Source organism: Lepisma saccharinum, chromosome 26 (assembly GCF_977018435.1).
Source record: "Lepisma saccharinum chromosome 26, izLepSacc3.1, whole genome shotgun sequence".
Lineage (NCBI taxonomy): Eukaryota > Metazoa > Arthropoda > Insecta > Zygentoma > Lepismatidae > Lepisma > Lepisma saccharinum.
Genome location: NC_139254.1, coordinates 5,588,679 through 5,613,119, shown reverse-complemented (window position 1 = coordinate 5,613,119; position 24,441 = coordinate 5,588,679). Strand labels below are relative to the sequence as shown.

Genomic DNA, 24,441 nt, shown 5'->3' with positions numbered 1-24,441 from the left:
AACCAAATATTTGCGAGCGTTTCATGACGTAACAACCGGTCAGTGTTTCCAAATACGTGGTTTTGTAACTGTGTAACAGTTCTAGAACGTAAATAAACGTGAGTTACTGTTCATCATTTCTGATTACGAACTTGCGACAACATGACATGCACAGGATCAGTGGCGTGCTCAATGTGAGGTTGATGGGGGCTATAACCCCCCCCCCCCTTTCGCCCAGTATCTCTAAGGCTATTTATGAATGGTTCGTGGGCTATTTATGTATGGTTCGTGGGGCTATCCGTGAATGGTTCGTGGGGCTATCTGTGAATGGTTCATGGGGCTATCCGTGAATGGTTCGTGGGGCTATCCATGAATGGTTTGTGGGGCTATCCGTGAATGGTTTGTGGGGCTATTTATGAATGGTTCGTGGGGCTATCCGTGAATCGTTCGTGGGACTAGCGCCAATGGTTCGTGGGGCTATCCGAGAATGGTGTGTGGGGCTACGAATATTTTTTTCGAAACCAATTTTTAACTATTGAAACCTTTGCGTGGCCCTACTAACCTATCCACGCGCCAATGGTTCGTGGGGCTAGCGCCAATGGTTCGTGGGGCTATCTTTTTCACTATTGAAACCTTTGCGTGGCCCTACTAACCTATCCACGCGCCAGTGGTTTGTGGGGCTAGCGCCAATGGTTCGTGGGGCTAGCGCCAATGGTTCGTGGGGCTATATTTTTAACTATTGAAACCTTTGCGTGGCCCTACTAACCTATCCACGCGCCAATGATTCGTGGGGCTAGCGCCAATGGTTCGTGGGGCTATCTTTTTCACTATTGAAACCTTTGCGTGGCCCTACTAACCTATCCACGCGCCAATGGTTCGTGGGGCTAGCGCCAATGGTTCGTGGGGCTATCTTTTTCACTATTGAAACCTTTGCGTGGCCCTACTAACCTATCCACGTGCCAATGGTTTCAGTTGCTTTGTTTTATTTCAATCACTTATCGCACAACACTCTTGCTACCTTGCGTTCTGACGTCAGCGGACTGAAGTTTATTTTTAGGCTAAAGGCCTATGTTGTTATCCATATCATTAAAATTTCAGTAACCACCAAACGTCTCTAATTCCCTTATTTTCGTATTTTCCACATTCATACTTACGTATTCTCCATACTAGTACCTAGATATTTTGCTATGAAGAAGGTCGCAACACTGCATAGCCACTGATCATGGACTACGCTAGTCAAGATTTCTCCGCCATATCGCGTGTAACGCAAGCAAAAGCGAAGAAAATAAAAATACTCCATATTTCGAAAATTGAGATTATTTGCCTGCAAAAAACGAAACGCGAAATAGAAGAATCCTTACGAATGCAGAATATGTAAGTATCAATGTTAAAAATACGAAAATAAGGGAATTAGAGACGTTTGGTGGTTACCGAAATTTTAATCCTGTTTCTTATATAGCTGTAGGGGTGATGAGAATAGGTCTGTTAAAATATTTATTTTTATTAATTTATTTATTAATCGGAAATGGGAATAAATAATGATGTAATAAACTGCATGAGAGGACAAACACATACCTTGTCTGGGAATGAATCCCAGGTGTCCCAACTTTGTCGATAAGAATTACATTAGGTATAGAGGGTGGTATTGTCTCCAGTGCATTATGTTTATTCTGCCTTAATAAAATTTGTTCCTTTTTTATAATGCTACACCTTGTGACGCCATAGTGGTTTTATGGAACTGATTAGAAGCATCATATGTAGATGGATTGCAATGGTTCTCTCATTTGTGCTGGCCTTGATAGTCTGGTATGTGGAGGTCCCCTGTAGGATGCAAGCAATTGTGTTAAGTGCTAAATTGCAAGCTGCTGGCATTGACTACCTAAAGAGTGACGACAGGGCTTGAAAGATGTGAAAACATGCATGCATTCATATTAGCATTTATGCTGAATGCAGGTAGTTGAAGTTTAGGTTTAGAAAATATATTCAACGAAAAATCAAAACTTATATAAGAGATGAACAATATACGGCCCAAGTTCCTTTTGTTTTATTGCGATTTCATCATGCTACGAATGCAATTTTAACATAGTTTGATTTCGATTTACTTCTGTTAATACATACTGCAGAGTTTTAGCGATTACTTAAGATTTTGTTCAATAGTTTCTCGTAGTATTAAAATAAAGTTCCTAAATGAATTCTCACTAAGGTTCCGATTTACTTCTACATTAATTCCCACTAGTCTCTGAAACTTAGTTGCTTGTCAACGGAAAATACATTGTCCATGGGAAGTGTGCATGCTTGCATAAGGTAATTCTTAAGTTGTTTTTTTTAAACATAACTTTTTCGATCATTTTCGATTACAGTGATCATTACTTTAAGGAAGGTTCAAATTTCATGTGAAAATGATTGCAAAATTCTACGACAATTAGTCTTCCTGCTAGGAGAATTTGAAAAAAATCATAAAACAATCTGAACAGTTACCCAAATATACATTTAAATGGAACAATTACATTTTGGTAGAAGAAAATGTTCAAGTAAAAATGTTTGTGACCGAAGCTTGATCCCAGGTCTCTGGAATACCATGCCAATTCACACTGGAAATAGAGAAAAGTGAAACTATAGTAAAGGCGTGTTTGTGCACAACACCCGGAGGAGAGTTTATTCCAGTTCTATTCAGGTGTATGTGCACAAGTTGCACACAAGTTGATAGATAGATAAAGTTATATATCTAACTTAGGTATTGTGGGGCCGTTTGCTTACCCACCGTATCTCCTCGAGAATTACGTTGAAATTTGTATTATTCGACACATTTTGATGTCTTACGTAATATAAAATTAGTTCCATCGCACGGGAAACACAAGTAACGGAGATATTTGATCCCAAAATATGACCCGCGTAAACAAAAACCTGCCATTTCGGAGTGCTTTCTCTGTTTTTTATTATTAAAACCCTTTGTATGCACACTCAAATAGCAAAAGAACACATCAATAATAACTATTGGAACCAAACCTTACAATCCTAATCTAACTACGTAAAATTATAGTTGCTGTTGTGGAATGTCGTTTTGGGTGCTAGATTCACTTGCGCAAAGCCTTAGGGTTGTTCTTCACGGTACACATTTCTGTGAGCTAAAATCAACTGGAAACGTTCATAAACCATGCAAAATATTTCACTTTTTGTGCCAGATGCCACACTATGTGTAACCAATTTCCATGGCAGAGTGGTTAGTAATTCTGTGTCCTGGATTTGAATCCACATCTGTGTATGGGTGTTCTTTGAGTGTCCTGTTTCATCACTCATTGTCATTTTCATGATTAGTCAGAAGTGGCAGAAAAGCAAAGTAAAATAAACCAAATCAATTGAGCCAGGTGATATGTAGATGATTATTTCAAAATGTCCACATATGTTTATTATGTGCATTTTTCCACGTCCATTGGCATGCCCAGAATTTTCAAAAGGGGGAGACTATGTATACTTTTTTTTAGTAGTCAATCCTCATTTTTTCATGCCTTTGGCATTCTTGTATTAAGGAATAGGATGCCTAAGGGGGGAGAGAGGTTATGACCCCTGCCAAATGTGGATCTAAAAATTGCAAAATGTAATGCAACAAATTGTGTCCTATCTCCAAGTAAAATTCATACATGTATAATTATAGATTTTCTGCGTAATTTTTTTAATATATAAAAGTCAAAAATCCTATGATGATGCGAGTTTCCTTTGACTTTCCAACAATTTCTTTTACAACAAAAGTCTAGGATATTTTTGAGATCCAGTTGGCATACGTGTACATGGGGGGAGGAGAAGGTGAGAGGAAGGGATATATCTTTTCTTAAGGAACAAATGTAGAGCAAAAAGTCTTGGCCCTTTAGACACATCTATCTTATATCTAAATGTTAATTTAATTTTGGAATATTGCATGTTCGTTTTTCAAAGGTAGGCAGAAAAGTAGATATACCTTTCTCACAAATTACTTCCCCAACGGGTCTTAAATATCAGTCATAATTAGCGACTTATCTCTAAAGCTGGCACCTATGTCAACACTGCAAAAGTGCCCTCGTTGTGCCAAGCGAAAATGAGTCCGGCTGGTGTCTTATGACCAGCATAGCTATCTCCCCGGTAGACTTCTTCAACCCTGTCAAGTTGGTAAGGCCAGCTCTTGGGACAGCTCAGAATTGCCTCGTGAGGGTACGAATTAGCTGGTGATGCTGTGGGGCCGGTCGTTAGTTTGATCGATTGTGAGATTTGAATCTCATTGTTTGTAAACTATAAATGTATTAATTTAACAATACTTTGGTGAGGTATGCGTTACTCTCCGTTTTGAGCCGCCGCTGCCTAGATTGTGATATATATATACTAGCTTCTCTGCACGGTGTTATGTGTCTTAACTCTACAGTGATAAGTGGATTTTAATGGCAACTTTACCAATGCCTTAGAGTTAGGCAACACACACAATGCCATGCAGAGAATCTGTTATTTCAGGATCTAGGTGTACCATTTTTATTGTCGCTGACTGTACATATGTATCAGATGTTAATGTAGATGAAACAATTGCATCATAAATAATCTGCAACCAAAATATCTCAATTGTTTACAATTGGGAGTTAGAGCACTTTTGTATTCTTGGTGAATTTATTAGCAGTACATAAGCATGTACAGTCACGGACACAGCCGGCTTGTAACAATTCCATTGAAAGTGAATGTATTCATTACAAGCCGGCAGTTTCCGTGACTGTACATGAACTTGCTAAATATTGAGTGAATATTTCAATGAATTAAATTATTTAGCCATTTTAATTTAGCTTATATTTTTGTATGAATTATAATTAATTATTGTTTTAATAGTGGATATTATTTTTGATGGTATTGAAAACATTTTTTTTTTATTGTGATGTTGAAAGAATTTGTCTGTGGTTGTTTTATCATAATAAAAATAATTTAATTTCGGAGTTGAAACTTGTTATGGTAACATGTTTGTGAATTTTTTAAAATGAATATGAGGAAATCAGCATGCACTAATTTAGGATAATTTTCCTTGCAGATGGGTGTGTGGAGTTTCTGAAGCACCAAGCAGAAAGCATAGGTCTGCCAGTTAAAGTATATTACGTTGTTCCCAAGAAGCCAATTGTGGTGTTAACATGGGAGGGGACAGACAAGCAGGCTCCTTCAGTTTTACTAAACTCTCATATGGATGTTGTACCAGTGTTTCCAGTAAGCACTTGCTAAATTTTTAATGATATAATAATATGACATTGATGTTGCATAATGCATAGAGGTTGTTAGAAGTCGACCAAATATTATATTGGGGCAGCCTCCCCGATGGTGCAGTGGTAGTGTCGTAGCCTCGTAATCAAGGGATCCCAGGTTTGATGCCCGTTGGAGGCACATAGTGGTTCGGATCCCACTTTAACTGTAGGTCCAGTCCTGATTAGCCTTACTGTGCATAAAGTGGACTTAAAACACCAACTCATCAATCAATTATATTTGGAGTGAGCAGTTCCGGGTTTGATACATGGTGCAAGGTGCAAAAATGTTGGTGTTTACCCAGCATTGCGAGGATAGTTGGGATGCTAGAAAGTGCTGAAAGTGAGGGGAGGATGGCATTCCTGCAGAGATTTTTGAAATGCATTTCCCCAGCTGTCTTATTGTTACCATGTTAAACCATCCTTCCTGCTAACCCCAAGCCTCATCCAAACACCCCCCAGCTAGCATTTTCCACTTCAAGAGCTTAGAACATTGCAAGTGGCACACAGAGGAATATTGCATATAAATCATGCGAGTGCTCCACAGTACATGGAATACTATTTGCCATGGGCAAAAGGTTCGCCTCCGTGGCAGAGTGGTTATCTCGGCACTCTATGATGCCAGGAGGCCCGGGTTTGAATCCCAGCCTGGCCATCGGTGTTCTTGGTGAGTGTCCTTTCATGATATCATCGCTCACACTCATCTTCACAATTAGCCATAAGTAGCAGAAAAGCGAAGTAAAATAAACAAAATCAACCGATCAAAAGCGGAGGCATGCCAAGAAAGGGGGGTTAATACTACTATAATGCTAATAATACTAATAATGAAGCATGAAATATGCAGCTAGTTACAACTAGGTTTAGTGGATGCCTATATAGTAAAAGCTAAAAATAAGTTTGGTACCTCATACACTGGTGTGCAAAATTAAAGCAACAAACATACCCTTCAGGTAGAAACATCCCATACAATGGTCCAAGATTGCTGTTAAATGCATGCAGAGTATTATGGTCATGTGTTTTAAACGGAAGAGGTCAGTCGTGTCTTACAGTACTCTATGACCACAGTTTCATGGTGACTGCAGCATCCCTAGCAGCAGGTGTACCTTCTGGTGTCTGCTTGTATCATTTCAGCATCGACTTGTAACGTTTATACAATACACTGTGGCATAGAGGAGATATCTGGAAGACTCGCTATGGTGGAGAGCGATAGGTCGAAAGGGGGCAGGGCAGTCGCAAGCTGATGTGAGCAGATGGCTCAATGTGCATCGGTCTGTTGTATCTCAAATGTGGCAGCAATTAGTCAAGACTGAAATTGTATCTCGACGACCTGGGCAAGGACGACCACGAGCGACAACATTGAGAGAAGACTGTTTCATGGCCATCAGATCAATACAATACACCCGTCGTACTGCACTGTAGGTAGCATCTGACTGGAACTGTTGTATCGAGATTCACTGTGTACAGGAGACTTCGACTAAGAGGACTGTATTCAAGGCAACCAGCTGTCTGTGTCCCTTGGACATGACTCCAGAAAAGAAGACGTCTGAAGTGGTGACATCAGCATGTCAACTGGACGGATGAACAATGGGCCAATGTTCTCTTTGGTAATGAGTAAATATTCGGTCTCTAATCCGATTCATGAAGGATTCGCATCTGGAGAGAACAAGGAAAACTATTTCGATCGGACAGTATTGTGGGAAGAGACTGATATGGATGAGGCTCCATCATGGGAAAACAGCTCTGCACGAAGTGGTATGGCAAAACCGGCAAGGTTTAACTGCTATCAGCTACCGAGATGAGATCTTGCCTTCAAATGTTCGGTTGTTTCGAGGTGCTGTTGGCCAAGATTTTCTATTCATGGATGATAATTCTTGTCCCCATAGAGCAGGGTTGGTGGATGACTTCCTGACAGGTGAAGATATTGTTCGCATGGATAGGCCTGCTCGCTAACCTGACTTAAATCCAATAGAACATGTTTGGGATACTCTATGACAATGCATTGCAGGACGCTAGCATCCACCAACCACTCTCCAGGAATTACGTGATGCTCTACAGGAGGAATGGGCTTATTGCCACAAGACATTGGTGTCCTGATTCGCAGCATGGGACATGATTGTCATGCTTGCTTTGCTGCCAGAGGTGGTTACACACCATGTTGAAGAAACATAACCAGTTTTGGTTTTTTTGTTTGTACTATTGACTGAACCTGTGAATGCACACAAAAGTATTTATCCCCCCCCCCACTCCTCCGTGTAGAAGTCCTGTGGGTAGATGTGGTGTTTCTTTTGTTGTGGTTTTTAAGGTATATGTTAATTATGTGCAAAAAATCAATGTTCATGTGAGTGTCCTGCACTTATGTATGTGTTGCTTTAATTTTGCACACTAGTGTAGTTGAAACTAGTGTAAACTGGCACAAGTTTTCACTAGTCACGCTCCAGTTGAACCATTTTAAAGTATCTGCTCCTACTTAACCTATGAATGATTGAATTATCTTGTGTAGAATTTGTGAAATAATATAATTGGTTTTGTTAAGTTACGCTTAAACTGTAGTGCGACTACTGAAAATTAGCATCAAGTTAGTTATAAAGTAGTTGTAACGAGAAACCTAATTTAAGTTTGTGCTCATTAGAACTAGATTTCACTATAGGCCTTTCCTAAAACAAGCTGTAGCTAATCAAAATCAGTTTAACTTACAGGTATTCTTAAAATTATTTTTCACTAGTTATAACTAGTTTTGACTTAATGAACATTCTGAGATTAACTCACACGTACATATGGTTATTGTGACTTTGTGAAAACCCATCCTCAAATTTTTACCTGTGCACACCATCTGGTCACAGGATTTGCTTCTGCCATTCTGAAATGTGTTGCACATAAATTTTCATGTGTAACATATGCACTTCTCAATTGTTATTTGACCCTATTGCAGGTGTTTGCATAGGCGTAACTCGGCGGGGGCAAGGTTACTAAATGTAAAACTTAAGGATACTTTTGTTAACCTCCTTGGACATGAGAAGCAAAGTGTTGAAGTGTATTTTTTTATGATAGCACAGTTGTAAGTTATTTAGCAAAATTGTTATTGATGTGATGGAAAATGTATTATTTCTCCCTCCTCCAAGTTAAGTCCCAAATTTAAGTCTGCCCCCCCTCAAGGTCAAGTTCCTAGTTTGTTTCTGTTAGGCCCCAAGTTATGTCCATGGGTGTTTGCATGTGTCACTGCACATCTGTTAATTTCATCCCATGTTGTAAGTTTCATCATGATTCTTGTTGCCTGTGCAAAGTGTACTTGTCTTACAAAGTTAGTGAAAAGAAAAACATTCTCTGTTGCAGGAAAACTGGAAATATGATCCATTTGATGCTGTGAAGGATGAGAAGGGAGATATTTATGCAAGAGGAAGTCAGGATATGAAGTGTGTCGGAAGCCAGTATTTGGAAGCTGTGCGCAGGTTGAAAGCTCAAGGGAAAAAGTTTAAGAGAACCATTCATCTTTCTTTTGTACCTGGTAGGTTTTATCTTTAACTCTTTAATAGTAAAATTTTAATAGTTATAGGGATGGCTGGTTTAAACCATGGTTTAAACAGTGTTTTTTTAAAAAATAAACCATCTTTGTTTTTCTTAATAAAAGGTATTACCAATAACAGATAGAAGTTTATTCGTTTATGTAACTGAAAATTAGCCTAATTGAATTTTCAATAGTTGTGTATTTAAATTAACCTAATGAGAAATGAACCATTTCTTGGGAAATTCTCTTTCCTAATGGGGAATTCCCATTCGGAGTGGACCTTTTAGCTTTGACGTTTTTTGTATTCTAAGCTTAACAGTTCAAAATGACTGGTAGAGAACATGATATTGTTTGGCTTTTATTTGATGAAGTTAAAAAGGAATCAGAAAAGGTTTGAGGGCCAAATGCAAGTGATATGATTATGAACTAGAAGGCCAAGTCATCAGAATGAAAAGTCACGTATGAAAATGTGCAAATGCACATATGGAATTTGAAGATGATACAGGTGTATGATAAGATGTTTATTTAATTTTCAACTTGGTTCATAATACTCCTTATTAAAATCCAGTAATTTTTCTCAAATCGAATCTCAATAAATGTATTCAGATATGTAAAATAATGTAATCTCTTGTATAATTTATAAACTAGGAAATGGAATACATTACTATATTTAAATTACACACAAATTATTGAAAATAACAGTATCTGTCTGGTCCACCACATGTAAAAAATTATTGAAATTATGAACTCGATTGATAAATTTGACAGTTTAATATTTACGTAGATGAAACTGTGGCATTTTAAATCAACAAGTGGTGGTCACTGCATAATTTTGGATTTTGTGAAGGCTGTTTGTGTACAAATACAGTCTACGGAATACTTTTGTTTCATAAGAGTCTAGTGTAACTGCTACCCAAGCATTTTATCAATGAACATTTACCATTTCCTAAGGATGTGTTAAAGTAAGTAAAGGGGAGGGGATCCAGTTTTGCACACAGGAAGCGTTTGGAAGGGGTACCAAAGAAACCATGGATGAAACTCCTCATTATCTTAGAATCGCTGTTAGAAAATAGGAAATGTGTACATTTCATGTTGAGGAACACAAGTTACAAGAAGGTAACCTAACCTAACTTCTGAAAATGTAAATTGGTGGTGGTGGTGGGGGGGGGGAGATGCTAAGTTACGAAATGTATCGCTACTTGTGGAGAATTTGAAGCAATCTAAGCCAACCTAGCCTTCGTGACTCAATTAAATTTGTGCCTCCTCTTCTGGGGTGCAAATGCTAGGTTAGAATCCCAGGAGGCTGCAAGACGAATCTAGTCTTTGATGTTATGTTGGACTTGATTGACATGTTTAAAAAAAAGGTAAAGTTCCCCCCTGTGCATTGCACCATGCCATAAAGGTATATAGGGGGTGTGAAGGTAGAGCCTCACACTTTTCTTGGCCATAGTGGAGGTTATGTAATCAGCACCACACTCTGGCCACCTTTGCCCCCTCCCCCAGGATTGCTCTCAGGTACCCATTGATGAGAGGCTGGGTAAGCACCAGAGCCGCTTATGCAGGGACATTGATCGAAAAATTCCACCCTCAAATCACCTACCCCAGGAATCGAACCCGGGTCTCCCACATGGCAGTCAGATGCTCTACTGACCGAGCTACTGTGGCTCACCTTAGATTAATGTCCAGTTAGTTTCCGAGTTCTCTACACATATGTACATTTTCCAACTTAGCAGTTATGTTAGTTTATTGTAATTTGTTTTTCTATGCTTCTCATTGAATTTGTACTTTTTTCTGTTTATTAGTAGTGATTCTAGGATAGTTATGTAGTTGCACCCATACCAGGGTGCAAAACATGATCTTCCACCTTAATTTACTTTGACTCACCCTTCATAAAATGAAAATGTTCTTGTATCTTTTGTAAAGATTAAGCAACAATTTGGGTAGCCGAACTAGCTTTCCATTTTTTAAAAAAAATGTAAATGTATATCATAGGTCTATGTTAATGCAGACATCATTTTTTTCTTTTTCCACCTGGTAGTAGTACATCCACTCATGTTTCACCCACTATTGCATCTTCTAATGAGAAGATCTGAAATAAATCATAATACACTGAGGGCAAGGAGAGAAAAATTGAAACATTGGATTCATATGTAGTTAGATCAACACCAATGCAGAAGAAGTCTTTGGAGCAGCGCGTATTTCGTTTTATATTCGCAACAAATACTGCTTTTCTTAGTGTTGAACATCCTCAATTTGTGCGACTTGTGCAACAACTTCACCCAGGTTACACCCCTCCAAACAGAAAATCAATTAGTGGGTCTTTATTGGAAACTATTTATGAAAAGGATACTTGCTAATTTATTCTGAAAAATAAAAGTGTATGCCTTGGGTTTTATGGTTGGTCAAATGTCCACAATGAACCAATAATATGCCTTACAGTTACCACCAAAGAAGGGGATGTTTATTTAGTGAACACAATTGACACATCTGTTCATGCTCACACTGCCGAAGTGGCTCTTAACAGCATTAAAAAATGTGAGGAAGACTTAAAGTGCAAGGTTTATTCTGTTGTTGAAAGTTGCAAACGCTACATGCTTGAAAATTACGAACATTTGGATGTCATCACTTACGGTTGCTCAGCATATGTACTAAATCTACTAGCAAATGTTTCCAAATGTGAAAGAGCATGTGCTAAATGTAATAAAGTACTTCAGATACAACCATGTTGCTAATGCGTCACAGAAAATCTGGTGCCCCAAAACTTGTTCTTCCAAGAAGTGCGCTGGAATACCATGGTAGATTGCTTGGAGTCATATCTTAAAGGCTGGGAAACTTTGCTAAAAATGTGCGAAGAAAATCGTTAGCAGTGCAAACACATGTTCCCAATTTTGTATTAAAGCGGAATGTCGATGACATGCTTAATCGCTTTAAGCCTATTGCCACTGCCGTTGATGAAGTACAGAAACAACTGCACTATCTCTGAGTCAGTACGTGCGTAGAAGAAACTTCGAATGGAAATTAGAGTTACAAATGAGAAACACATGAAACAAAAATTCAAGAACAGATATACAGTAGACTCTTGATTAACCAAGGGAGTGGTTGGAAAGCATCACGCTTCATAACACCCCCTGTTTGTTTACTAGTAAGTTGGAGTCTAGTCACAGTCCGCACTGCATGTGTTCATTACATTGTTGGTGTATCCGATTGTTACGGTGGTGTTTAAATCTGTGTATAGGCCTATTTTAAGCCAGTAAAGTAGTATGAGTGGCAAACGGAAAAGGTGTGTCCAAAGAATTATGAAAGACTTTTTGAATTTGAAAAAGTATTCTTCTCATTTACATTGTATTGTAATATTGCTCCAACACCAGCCCATTTTTTAGCTTACATGCTGGATGTAAAAGAAAATAATTGATCTCTTGATTTAACTGAAGAAGAAAAGAAATCCGCATTTGATTTTGTAAAGTCTAAGTATCCATCAAATTCAGTTCTTCCATTAATTGTAAAGTTTCAGTCAAAAAGCTCACCTTTTCAAGAGTTACTTTTTCAGAATGAAAGCACATGAAAGGTTACACCCTATGAATGGTGGAAAAGTCTAAAGAATGACATTGATAAAAATAACCTTTTGATTACAGAGTCCATTTTGCCATGTAAGCTCCCTGGAACCAGGCCAATTTTTAGCAAAATGCAGGATTTTATTTAGATGAATGTAGATCAGAGGCTAATTGCCCTAGAGAGACGAATGATATATCGTTTTACTTGGAATGAACCATAGATTCGGTATATATACAATTTATGCACATTGAGTATATATATAGATGGGAGGGGGGAGGAAATTTCAAAATTTCTTTAGAAAAATTGGGAGACAGACAGTGTGAATTTTACCTACAGTTGGATGGTGCTCTTTCCCACTTCCATCACAATGCCCTCGACTTCTTAAACACAAGACTGTCAAACCGATCAACAACGGCTCTGATGGCATCCACACTTCAGTGGCTCAACTTCTTAGGACTTTCTTGTGTGAGGTTATGTGAAGAATTTTGTTTATGCCTCCATTGCAGAGTGATTTAGCAGGCTCACATCATCAGTTATTTTGATTGAATTGATAAGGACATGCTGCATCTTGTTTGGGAGGAACTTGATTATAGAGTTGATGCTTTCAGAACCACAAGGAGGGGACATATCGAACACTTGTACTGTGTTACAAAACTTGTTGAGTGTCTCTACAATGCTGTAAAAATACTTCATGATGTGTTCAACAATACATTCACAGCAACATTGTGAAACCCCTCCAATCATTTGTAGACACCCTGTATTATAATTTTCTGGGACCTATATAAAACAGAATTCTGCAGAACTGGTTAATGTATAAAGCAGTCGCAAATGTATACACATGAGTGAAACCAGTTACAGATGTGCAACTTGGTGGTTCACCCACAACATAAATAAACAAAATGTTAAAACTAATCCCACCAACTCTCCCACCAAATTTTAAAAAAATCCTAACCTTATATTCAGCATTGAGTAAACTAACCAAAGACAATGAAATTTAGGTTTGGATAATCTACAATTGCAAAATTTCCAACCTACGACAGTGGAGAACCCACCCGTTCCCACTTTCTCTCCATCCACCCACTAGCCACCATCCCAGTAACCCTCACTTTTCCCAACAATGACTTCAACACTCGGGTGTGGCTCCGTTACAAACTCCCAGCACGATTGAGTGTTGGAAAAATGGAGGCACCCAAGTGGACCATTGTCCGGTGTTGGAAGTGATGTGCGCACACATCCTACCAATCTAACTGTTGGAAGTGATGTGCCCGCACATCCAACCACTCTGGCTCCGAATGCATAGGGTCCCCAAAACGAAATCAGCGCTTGGATTTACCTGGATCTACACAATGTAGAATTACCAGGGATCCCTTGGTTATCCGCTTGAGCTATGGAAAAACTTGAATTGCAGACAACCCATTCAATGGTTTCACCATATTCATGTGCATATTAACAAGAGTCACTGCTTTCAACAGTATCCCTCCAACCATCACCTGAAATGCAGTGAAAAACCAAAAAAGATAAAATTTGACATTTTAAAATTTCACTTCCGTGAACTAACTGTACACCCTCCACTTCCCACCAGTGTCGTTGAAAATTGCCAAGTATTCCATAACATCAGTTCATTAACATGAACTTGTTCATAATTGGGAAAAAAAGACTCTGTAGTATATAGATACGGAGAAACTAGTACTCACTTTATCCGCGAAGCTGTTTTTTCTTCGTTGTATTAATTTCAGTGGCCACTGCCACCATCCTCGTTGGAACTTGCTGTACTGTTGCTTGGCGTGCATCTTTTGTTTGTAGTTCTCCGGCTGCCGTTAGTGCTGTTGTTAACTGTGCATCTGGGTGCGTGTTGTCTGCTATTTCCGGGCGATAACTGTTGTAGTACGGGAATCCAAGTGTGGTGCGCCTGTCCGCTATCGATGTTTAGCTCATGCAGGAAGTGCATCCTACTATTATTCATAACATTGCATAAACTATCTCTGATACTTAATATTGCATAAGGCAGACACATCCACATTTTAGTTTAATTCGTTGGTGCACATTTTCACACAGTGCATATGATTGCTTCATGCTGTTAGGCAGCCAGCTACTCAAGTGTGTCTTTACCTTCGTAGAGCACTGAACTGGTAAACCAAGTGCCGTGTTCTAACTTATATACAATCCAATGTTGATGTTTATTTCTGTTGCTTACCAGCATATCATTATTTACAAACAGCTTGCATTGTTGCGTTCATTTCTCAATTGTTCCATGACATAGTTGCCTTTTTGTTGCAAGAATATCAAGAAAGTTAACCTTTCATTGGCATTTATATCGTTTACGCAACTATTTGACCATTTCGCATAGTCTAAACATCCCAGAAATTATGCAAAGTCAAATATTTTCATTATTTTAGCAACAAGATTGCAGGGGAAACTTGATTTTTGTGTTTATGTGAATTTATGAATATTACAAAATATGTTATAACAAGGGAAAGAATTTGTATTTTTTGTTTTTTTTCTATGTCCTATTTTGAGATATTTGCATTTCTTGTACATAGCACCCTCTACTGAAATTCTATATAACCTATGAAAGTATAAATGTGATCGCCACCTGTGTGTACTATTGCACGACATGGCAGTTTCCACTGCTGCAGCAGACTTTGTTGCAACTGTACCAGGGGTAAATTGTTCCATTCCTGCTTGCAATCATTGATGATATCACACTTATACATTACGATTTTGTTTTGTTTGTATGATATTTTATTTGTATCGTCAGACCCAGTGGAGTTGAAAGGAAGACAGTTGTAATGTGAGGCCACTGAAGATGCATCTACATGCAGAAGGGTGTGGTGGTGGGTACAGTGTATAAACGTGGCCTAAACCAGAGTCGTTTAAGGTCCATGAACCCTTAAATTCTATTGGGTTTTGTAACAGATATGTAACAGCATATGTACTAAATCTGCTAGCAAATGTTTCCAAATGTGAAGGAGCATGTGCTAAATGTAATAAAGTACTTCAGATACAACCATTTTGCTAATGCGTCACAGAAAATCTGGTGCCCCAAAACTTGTTCTCCCAAGTGAAGTGCGCTGGAATACCTTGGTAGATTGCTTGGAGTCATATCTTAAAGGCTGGGCAACTTTGTTAAAAATGTGCGAAGAAAATCGTTAGCAGTGCAAACACATGTTCCCAATTTTGTATTAAAGCGGAATCTCGATGATATGCTTAATCGCTTAAAGCCTATTGCCACTGCCGTTGATGAAGTACAGAAAAAACTGCAGTATCTCTGAGTCAGTACGTGTGTGGAGGAAAAAGTCTAAAGCATGACATTGATAAAGTTAACCTTTTGATTACAGAGTCCATTTTGCCATGTAAGCCCCCTGGGACCAGGCCAATTTTTAGCAAAATGCAGGATTTCATTTAGATGACTGTAGATCAGAGGCTAATTGCCCTAGACAGACGAATGATATATCGTTATACTTGGAATGAACCATAGATTCGGACTATATACAATTTATGCACATTGAGTATATGTATTAGGGATGGGCCGATATGAAATTTTGGCCTATACCGATAAAGTACCAATATAAAATTTACCAATACTGATAACCGATATTCTACAGATCCGATATAAAATTAGAAATGGTCCTTGAAGAACCTGAAATGTTCATTGATCTCCTTAATAATTGTGTGTTCTGAGGTGACTGCAGTGCAAGAGAAGCTAAATATTTAGACATTTACTTTTTAGAAAGAAGAGCATGGAAATTTTCCATAAAAATTACAACAAAATGGCAGAATTTTGCACTAAATTATAAGATATTTATCGATATATCGGATCGGTAAAATAATCGGTAATTTTACCGATAAACCGATATGCCTATATCGGCAGATACCGATAGAGTACCGATTAATCGGTCCCATCCGTAATATATATGGATGGGGGGAGGAACCGGGAAATTTCAAAATTTCTTTAGAAAAATTGGGAGACAGACAGTGTGAATTTTACCTACAGTTGGATGGTGCTCTTTCCCACTTCCATCACGATGCCCTCGACTTCTTAAACACAAGACTGTCAAACCGATCAACAACGGCTCTGATGGCATCCACGCTTCAGTGGCTCAACTTCTTAGGACTTTCTTGTGTGAGGTTATGTGAAGAATTTTGTTTGTGCCTCCATTGCAGAGTGATTTAGCAGGCTCACATCATCAGTTATTTTGATTGAATTGATAAGGACATGCTGCATCTTGTTTGGGAGGAACTTGATTATAGAGTTGATGCTTTCAGAACCACAAGGAGGGGACATATCGAACACTTGTACTGTGTTACAAAACTTGATGAGTGTCTCTACAATGCTGTAAAAATACTTCATGATGTGTTCAACAATACATTCACAGCAACATTGTGAAACCCCTCCAATCATTTGTAGACACCCTGTATTATAATTTGCTGGGACCTATATAAAACAGAATTCTGCAGAACTGGTTAATGTATAAAGCAGTCGCAAATGTATACACATGAGTGAAACCAGTTACAGATGTGCAACTTGGTGGTTCACCCACAACATAAATAAACAAAATGTTAAAACTAATCCCACCAACTCTCCCACCAAATTTTAAAAAAATCCTAACCTTATATTCAGCATTGAGTAAACTAACCAAAGACAATGAAATTTAGGTTTGGATAATCTACAATTGCAAAATTTCCAACCTACGACAGTGGAGAACCCACCCGTTCCCACTTTCTCTCCATCCACCCACTAGCCACCATCCCAGTAACCCTCACTTTTCCCAACAATGACTTCAACACTCGGGTGTGGCTCCGTTACAAACTCCCAGCACGATTGAGTGTTGGAAAAATGGAGGCACCCAAGTGGACCATTGTCCGGTGTTGGAAGTGATGTGCGCACACATCCTACCAATCTAACTGTTGGAAGTGATGTGCCCGCACATCCAACCACTCTGGCTCCGAATGCATAGGGTCCCCAAAACGAAATCAGCGCTTGGATTTACCTGGATCTACACAATGTAGAATTACCAGGGATCCCTTGGTTATCCGCTTGAGCTATGGAAAAACTTGAATTGCAGACAACCCATTCAATGGTTTCACCATATTCATGTGCATATTAACAAGAGTCACTGCTTTCAACAGTATCCCTCCAACCATCACCTGAAATGCAGTGAAAAACCAAAAAAGATAAAATTTGACATTTTAAAATTTCACTTCCGTGAACTAACTGTACACCCTCCACTTCCCACCAGTGTCGTTGAAAATTGCCAAGTATTCCATAACATCAGTTCATTAACATGAACTTGTTCATAATTGGGAAAAAAAGACTCTGTAGTATATAGATACGGAGAAACTAGTACTCACTTTATCCGCGAAGCTGTTTTTTCTTCGTTGTATTAATTTCAGTGGCCACTGCCACCATCCTCCTTGGAACTTGCTGTACTGTTGCTTGGCGTGCATCTTTTGTTTGTAGTTCTCCGGCTGCCGTTAGTGCTGTTGTTAACTGTGCATCTGGGTGCGTGTTGTCTGCTATTTCCGGGCGATAACTGTTGTAGTACGGGAATCCAAGTGTGGTGGGCCTGTCCGCTATCGATGTTTAGCTCATGCAGGAAGTGCATCCTACTATTATTCATAACATTGCATAAACTATCTCTGATACTTAATATTGCATAAGGCAGACACATCCACATTTTAGTTTAATTCGTTGGTGCACATTTTCACACAGTGCATATGATTGCTTCATGCTGTTAGGCAGCCAGCTACTCAAGTGTGTCTTTACCTTCGTAGAGCACTGAACTGGTAAACCAAGTGCCGTGTTCTAACTTATATACAATCCAATGTTGATGTTTATTTCTGTTGCTTACCAGCATATCATTATTTACAAACAGCTTGCATTGTTGCGTTCATTTCTCAATTGTTCCATGACATAGTTGCCTTTTTGTTGCAAGAATATCAAGAAAGTTAACCTTTCATTGGCATTTATATCGTTTACGCAACTATTTGACCGTTTCACATAGTCTAAACATCCCAGAAATTATGCAAAGTCAAATATTTTCATTATTTTAGCAACAAGATTGCAGGGGAAACTTGATTTTTGTGTTTATGTGAATTTATGAATATTACAAATTATGTTATAACAAGGGAAAGAATTTGTATTTTTTTTTTTCTATGTCCTATTTTGAGATATTTGCATTTCTTGTACATAGCACCCTCTACTGAAATTCTATATAACCTAAGAAAGTCTAAATGTGATCGCCACCTATGTGTACTATTGCATGACATCGCAGTTTCCACTGCAGCAGACTTTGTTGCAGCTGTACCAGGGGTTAATTGTTCCACTCCTGCTTGCAATCATTGATGATATCACACTTATACAATACGATTTTGTTTTGTTTGTATGATATTTTATTTGTATCGTCAGACCCAGTGGAGTTGAAAGGAAGGCCACTGAAGATGTGTCTACATGCAGAAGGGTGTGGTGGTGGGTACAGTGTATAAACATGGCCTAAACCAGAGTCGTTTAAGGTCCGGAACCCATAAATTCTATTGGGTTTTGTAACAGGTTTTTTTTTTGCAGAATTTAAATTCTGTCCAAGTTGAATATTGTTTAATTTCAATACTGAACATGAACCATAAGTAAATTGATATGGAAGAAAGGTTCTGGGACAAAATTGAAATATTTAATGATAAAAATTTTCTTTACGGTCCAGAACCAATTTACATTTGATGGAGGACATATCAGAGTTCTAAAGAGGGCAAATTGTTGGTGCTCGTCTCGCCGGTGCATCAGTAAGAGACTGAACATTTGTTGGGTATTAAGGGTCATGGCAGCATACCAGGACGAAGACAAACCACATCCAGGAGGAATATCTGTTGTGGGAAGCAGAAGCTGTCTGACAGGGATGTCAGGGTATTTAAGAGGATTGTGTCCAAAAAGCGTAAAAGCACCGCTGCAAAAGTCACCACAGAATTGAATACACACTTGACTGAACCTGTTTCTTCCAAAACAATCTGTCAAGAACTTCATAGGGCCAACATTCATGGCAGGGTTGCTAGCACCAATGCCAAAAAGCAGGTTGACTGGTGCCAGCAGCACAAAAGGTGGACGTTACATGATCTGAAATGTGTTGTGTCCACATTCACTCTTTTTCTGACATCTGGAAGGGTTTACGTGTGGAGAAGTTCATCCGAAGCATACCAACCAGACTGCTTAATACCCAGGGTGAAACATGGAGCTGGATCCGTGATGGTGTGGGGTGCAATATTGTGGAATTCTTTTTGACCACTGATCATTCTAGAGGGATACACCATTGCCAAAAACTATAGGGCCATTCTGGAAGACCATAGGCCCCCTATGGTGCAAATATTGTTCCCTGATGTTGGTAAATGTTCCAGCATGATAATGCACCGATACACACTGCCAAACAGGTCACAGAGTGGTTCGATGATCATGAACATGAGGTTGAACATCTGCCATGGCCCACCCAGTTGCCGGACCTGAACTATTCCCTCCACCAACATCATGTCGTGAACTCTTCGGTGTGCTTCACGTGGAATAGCTGCAAATCCCTCTCACGACTGTGCAGACGTGTTGCTTGGCGGCTCAACACCATACTAATAAAGGTTAGTGTCTGCGTTCCATGTGTTTCAGTTTCAATGTCCACCACCTGTATTTTCATGTAAGACTGTTTCCCTATCCATTGCACTTGTAGAATCCTACTTTAAGCTGTAGTCCAGTCCTAATTAGCCTTACTGTGCATAAAGGACTTAAAACACCAAATCAACCAACATTCCACTTGCAGTCGGCACCAACTCCAGTTAGTGCATATGCACTTCTATGAATGGTGTTTGGTAATGCAGGCAGACTGATAGAGGTTTTTCATACTCTACCTTCGAGTTATTGAGCTCGAACGGCATCCCATAAACTACAAAAATTCGTCTTATCAACTAACTACATAATACACTGTATGGGCTTTTTTCCAACTTCATTTTGTGATTCAAACAAGAAGTTTGTGATGCATTGTGTGTGTTAGAAAACATGTACTTTTTAGAAATGTATAGTGAGTAAGATGTGTAATTGGAAGATTAATACGTGGAGGAAGGGAGTATTCTATATTGATTTAACTTTTATTTTTTGGTACAGATGCAGAACCTATTTTACATCGATGAACCATTACTATGACCACTCTGACCTGGGAACATTTAGCGTGCCTGGAGTGCAGAGAGTAACACGTGACATGCTGGCAGCATGGTATATATTGGGCAGGTCTACAGCCTTGCTCTTATAGTGTCTCCGATGTCAGAATCGGGAAAGCAGCCGATCTCTCCCAGTTTCATAGAGGTCTAATTATGATGACACGCCACCTTGCTACCAGCATCTTTGAAATGGTTAGGCTTGTTGGCTGCTCTCGTGCTGCTGTTGTACGCAGATATCGAAAATAGTACAACAATGGGCAAACAACAACACGTCATCCAGCCGTGTGTCGACAGCAACTCATTGATGCCAGAAGCCAGCAGAGGCTGTCGTGCATTGTTCAGAGCGACTGCAGAGCCACAGTGCAAGAAATCACCCAGAGTTACAGCACACGGTTCATCGCACCCCAATGCTCATTAGCTAGGTGGTCATAATGTGATGGCTCATCGATGTATAATCCCCGTGGAGGCAAATGTGCTTGAACCACAGGCATGATAGCATTCCATGCCCTTCTGGAACCATTGGAGAAGGTATAGCTGTGACCTGTATTTTATCACCCCACCATTTCATAGCTGTATGATAAACTTGGCAATGCTACATCACATGCTCTGACGTCACGCTACGTAATCTCAAGGCCTCTCTCTCTCTCTCTCACACACACACACACACACACACACACACTGGGGGAAAGTTCTACTGCAGTTAAGTATTTCAATTAATATCTGCCTATGACTATACAACATATGCAGGGGGTGAGTACTCAATTTAGGTGCCAAAAAGTGAAGGTTATTTACTGGTTATGTATATAAACATTAGTGATGTTAGAATTCTTGTTATTAGTAATTAGTATTTACTTGATAATGCTCTGGTTGTAATAAACATGAAATTGAAAAGATACATGTGCTTATAATTTATAATTATTTACTAAGGTCTATTGATCTCACTACTAGGTACGTAGTTGTATGGCTCTAGGAAATGGGGCCCAGTCTAACTATCCACTGTGTGCTACTATATTCGCACATAGTTTGCTTCCTATATAGAGGCAAAATACGTGGGGATGTCTTAATTTTCTTTTTTATGTGTAGCAAATAAAGTAAAGTCCAAATGAATGTAGTACACCTTGATAATCTTTCCAAAGAATAGAGGAAATTATTTTGTGTGTATAGGTAAAACATCCCAATTTGGTGTGAAGAAATATTTATGGTGGTAATATTTAAGTTTATTTTTTTTTATTGAACAGATGAAGAAGTTGGAGGAATAGATGGAATGAAGAAATTTGTCAACACGGATGACTTCCGAAAATTGAATATTGGATTTGCATTGGATGAGGGAATGGCATGTCCCACTGATGAATTTGTTCTCTTTAATGCGGAAAGGAGCATTTGGCGTAAGTGAAATTTCTAATTGTGCAAATTCTTTCCTTTAAATTTGGTTAGAACGTGGCTTACACTTTGTTCATTTTTTCCATGATGGTGAACTCCCTAATTTTCTGCAACTGATGATTTTCAATTGACATCATCCCACAAAACGGAGAAAATTGATCAGTGATTTCACCCCCCCTTTTTTTTTAAAGAAAGCTCAGTATTGCATCATTTTGTACAGAATTTGCCAATACCCATTAAAATCATTTAACAGTATTTAACCTCTCCAGTTATTTTGTATGTGTTCTCTTATAACCAGTTATTCAAGGAACATATTTAGCAACACTGGGAAAAACACAATTTACGATTATTTATTTCTTATACCTAGATGGCAAATTGCAGGTTAAATATGGAAGGCAATATTCGTAATGGTGACCGTTGGTCTAATTTATTGTAACAACCTTCACCTGTACTTCAACAAATACAATAGATAAATTCAACACTGTAACAATAAATAATAGACGTGCCAGCATCTTTTGTTTTCTTACAAATCCTTCAAGATTATTTTGATTATACAATTCCAGTTAACAACAAACAATGTATATTGTCTCGAGGAAAAACAACCTTCCTCCGACTCAATTATTCCTTTAGAATTTAATCTATAAATTTTCAATATTATGGGTTCTACTGGGACATTTGTCTTAACCTCAATCATTAGTGATTTCGTGGCTTTTTATTTCTGAATATCAACACAAGTCAAAATTTGGTGCTCTTACAATAAAAGAGAGAATTGTTACACTCGAATACAACAGACAAGAAACTTGCAACGATCGTGTCTATTAGTGTCATTAATCCAAAAGAGAAGGTTCTATTTGTGGCATGTTACTATCAATCTAACCATTTAATGGTCAGCATAGCCAAAATGTCAAATTTATGTGACTTTTAGAAAACGTCGCAGTTTGCCACCTTTCACTAATTGCGATGCTCGACTTTTATACACGTCCAACAACCTATTTTCACGAATAGATTCTAGAGCGGCGTTTTTAGAGTAGCAATCGAGACATATGTCACCTATATATTGTCATATCTTCCAAAATAACTTCACTATTACCAAACAGAGTACATACCTCAAACAAGTGGTCATTTCTAAGTCGCCGAATGGAATATCAATTCTGGGACAGCAAAACATATGAATTCCTTTTGTTGGTGTATTCTCCATGAAACCCTTCCTTCTTGTTGACTGGATAGTTCAATCTGGTTTTGGTAAATTGGGCTATCAATCTTCCAAAATGGGGAGTTGCAACTACGGCTACTCAAGTTGATCCCGACGTGACGTATCTCAACCAATACGTTCTCCAATTCCCAAACTTCACAGGTATTGTCTTTCCGTGCAGCATTCAAACGTTCGTTCTCATAAAATTGGGTCACTACAGAAGATACTTTTAATTCTTCGCAGTAGCAATCGTCATTGCCATCTGTAATTACTTCTCCCCTAATGTTCCTTCACGAAACAAGAACGTAATCCTACCTTTTTCATAACCTCAGGCAGCAGTTTCGTCCAATTCAAATGGGTCAAGTCGAACACATCGCTAGGCGTGATTTTTACAAACAGTATTTTTCCTTCGTACTACCGGTATCTGTCGTAATAGTACATTCACTCGAAATATCACAACGAGGATATTCCTTCCTTTCTTAACACTGCTGAAAACTTCATGCTGATCGTAGAAGCTAAAACTTTAACTTGCGAAAGGGAAAAGTTCCTCCACGTCATGGTTAGGCATCGTGAATAGTCACGTACGCGACAGAACTAGGTCTCGAACATGAAGCGATGATCCCACCGTGTCTGAAGCGACCTGCGACTCGATGCGTTGTGCGCGCAAGCAATTCACATAAGTGAGGAAGAGAGTTCGAGACCTCTATGAGCGACTGGAGTAACCAATATACCAAAACAAAGACATGGCGCATTAGCGTACCGAAGAGATGAGGAAATATTGTGAGAAATTTATACGCGTCAAGAAAAATTGATAACAATTATTTATGCTAATTTATGCACGTAAGAAAAATGTCTCATACCTTCAGGGAAGTTTCTCAATGGGTCAAAGCTTCATGGAATACTATGAATAGTAAGACAGTGGTTAAATCATTCATTAAGAAAGTGTGACATTAATAATGCACTGGATGGTACAGAGGACAATATGTGTTGTATAAGAACTCAGATTCTCGTGTAGAAGAGAATTCAAGTGATTCTGTATTAAGCTCTGGACATGAATGTCTGGGTTTTGACAAAGATAAATAAAATGTATTCTTTTCTAGTTAGATTAGGTATGTTATATGTTGAAAATACACACATTATATTTGAAATGCTGTAAATTTATTATTGTATTCAGTGACAAAGGTTTTCCTCAAAAATGTGTATAAAAAGGGGTGCATCTTATACACTTGCAAATATGATAATTACATATTTCAGTGATTTTTGTACATAAGTTGCATATCTTTGCTACAAAAAAATCTGGATGATAACGAATTGTAATCTTACTGGTAACAGTTTATTTTCACCACAATATTTTCTGAAACAGTTGGGGTAAGACTAGTGTAAGAAAATATGGTAATCCATGTGACTGTAAAAAC

General features: G+C 38.6%; 1 protein-coding gene across 2 annotated transcripts in view; it reads left to right on the top strand.

Annotated features, from left to right (window-relative positions):
* LOC145979722 (aminoacylase-1-like) overlaps positions 1–24,441 on the top strand; it is a 102,217-nt gene that overhangs the window by 2,154 nt on the left and 75,622 nt on the right. For both annotated transcript variants that reach the window (XM_083112700.1, XM_083112699.1), the window contains exons 2-4: positions 5,015–5,184; positions 8,547–8,718; positions 21,693–21,839. In XM_083112700.1, coding sequence (XP_082968826.1) covers positions 5,015–5,184; positions 8,547–8,718; positions 21,693–21,839 — 489 coding nt within the window. The remainder of the gene's footprint in view (positions 1–5,014; positions 5,185–8,546; positions 8,719–21,692; positions 21,840–24,441) is intronic.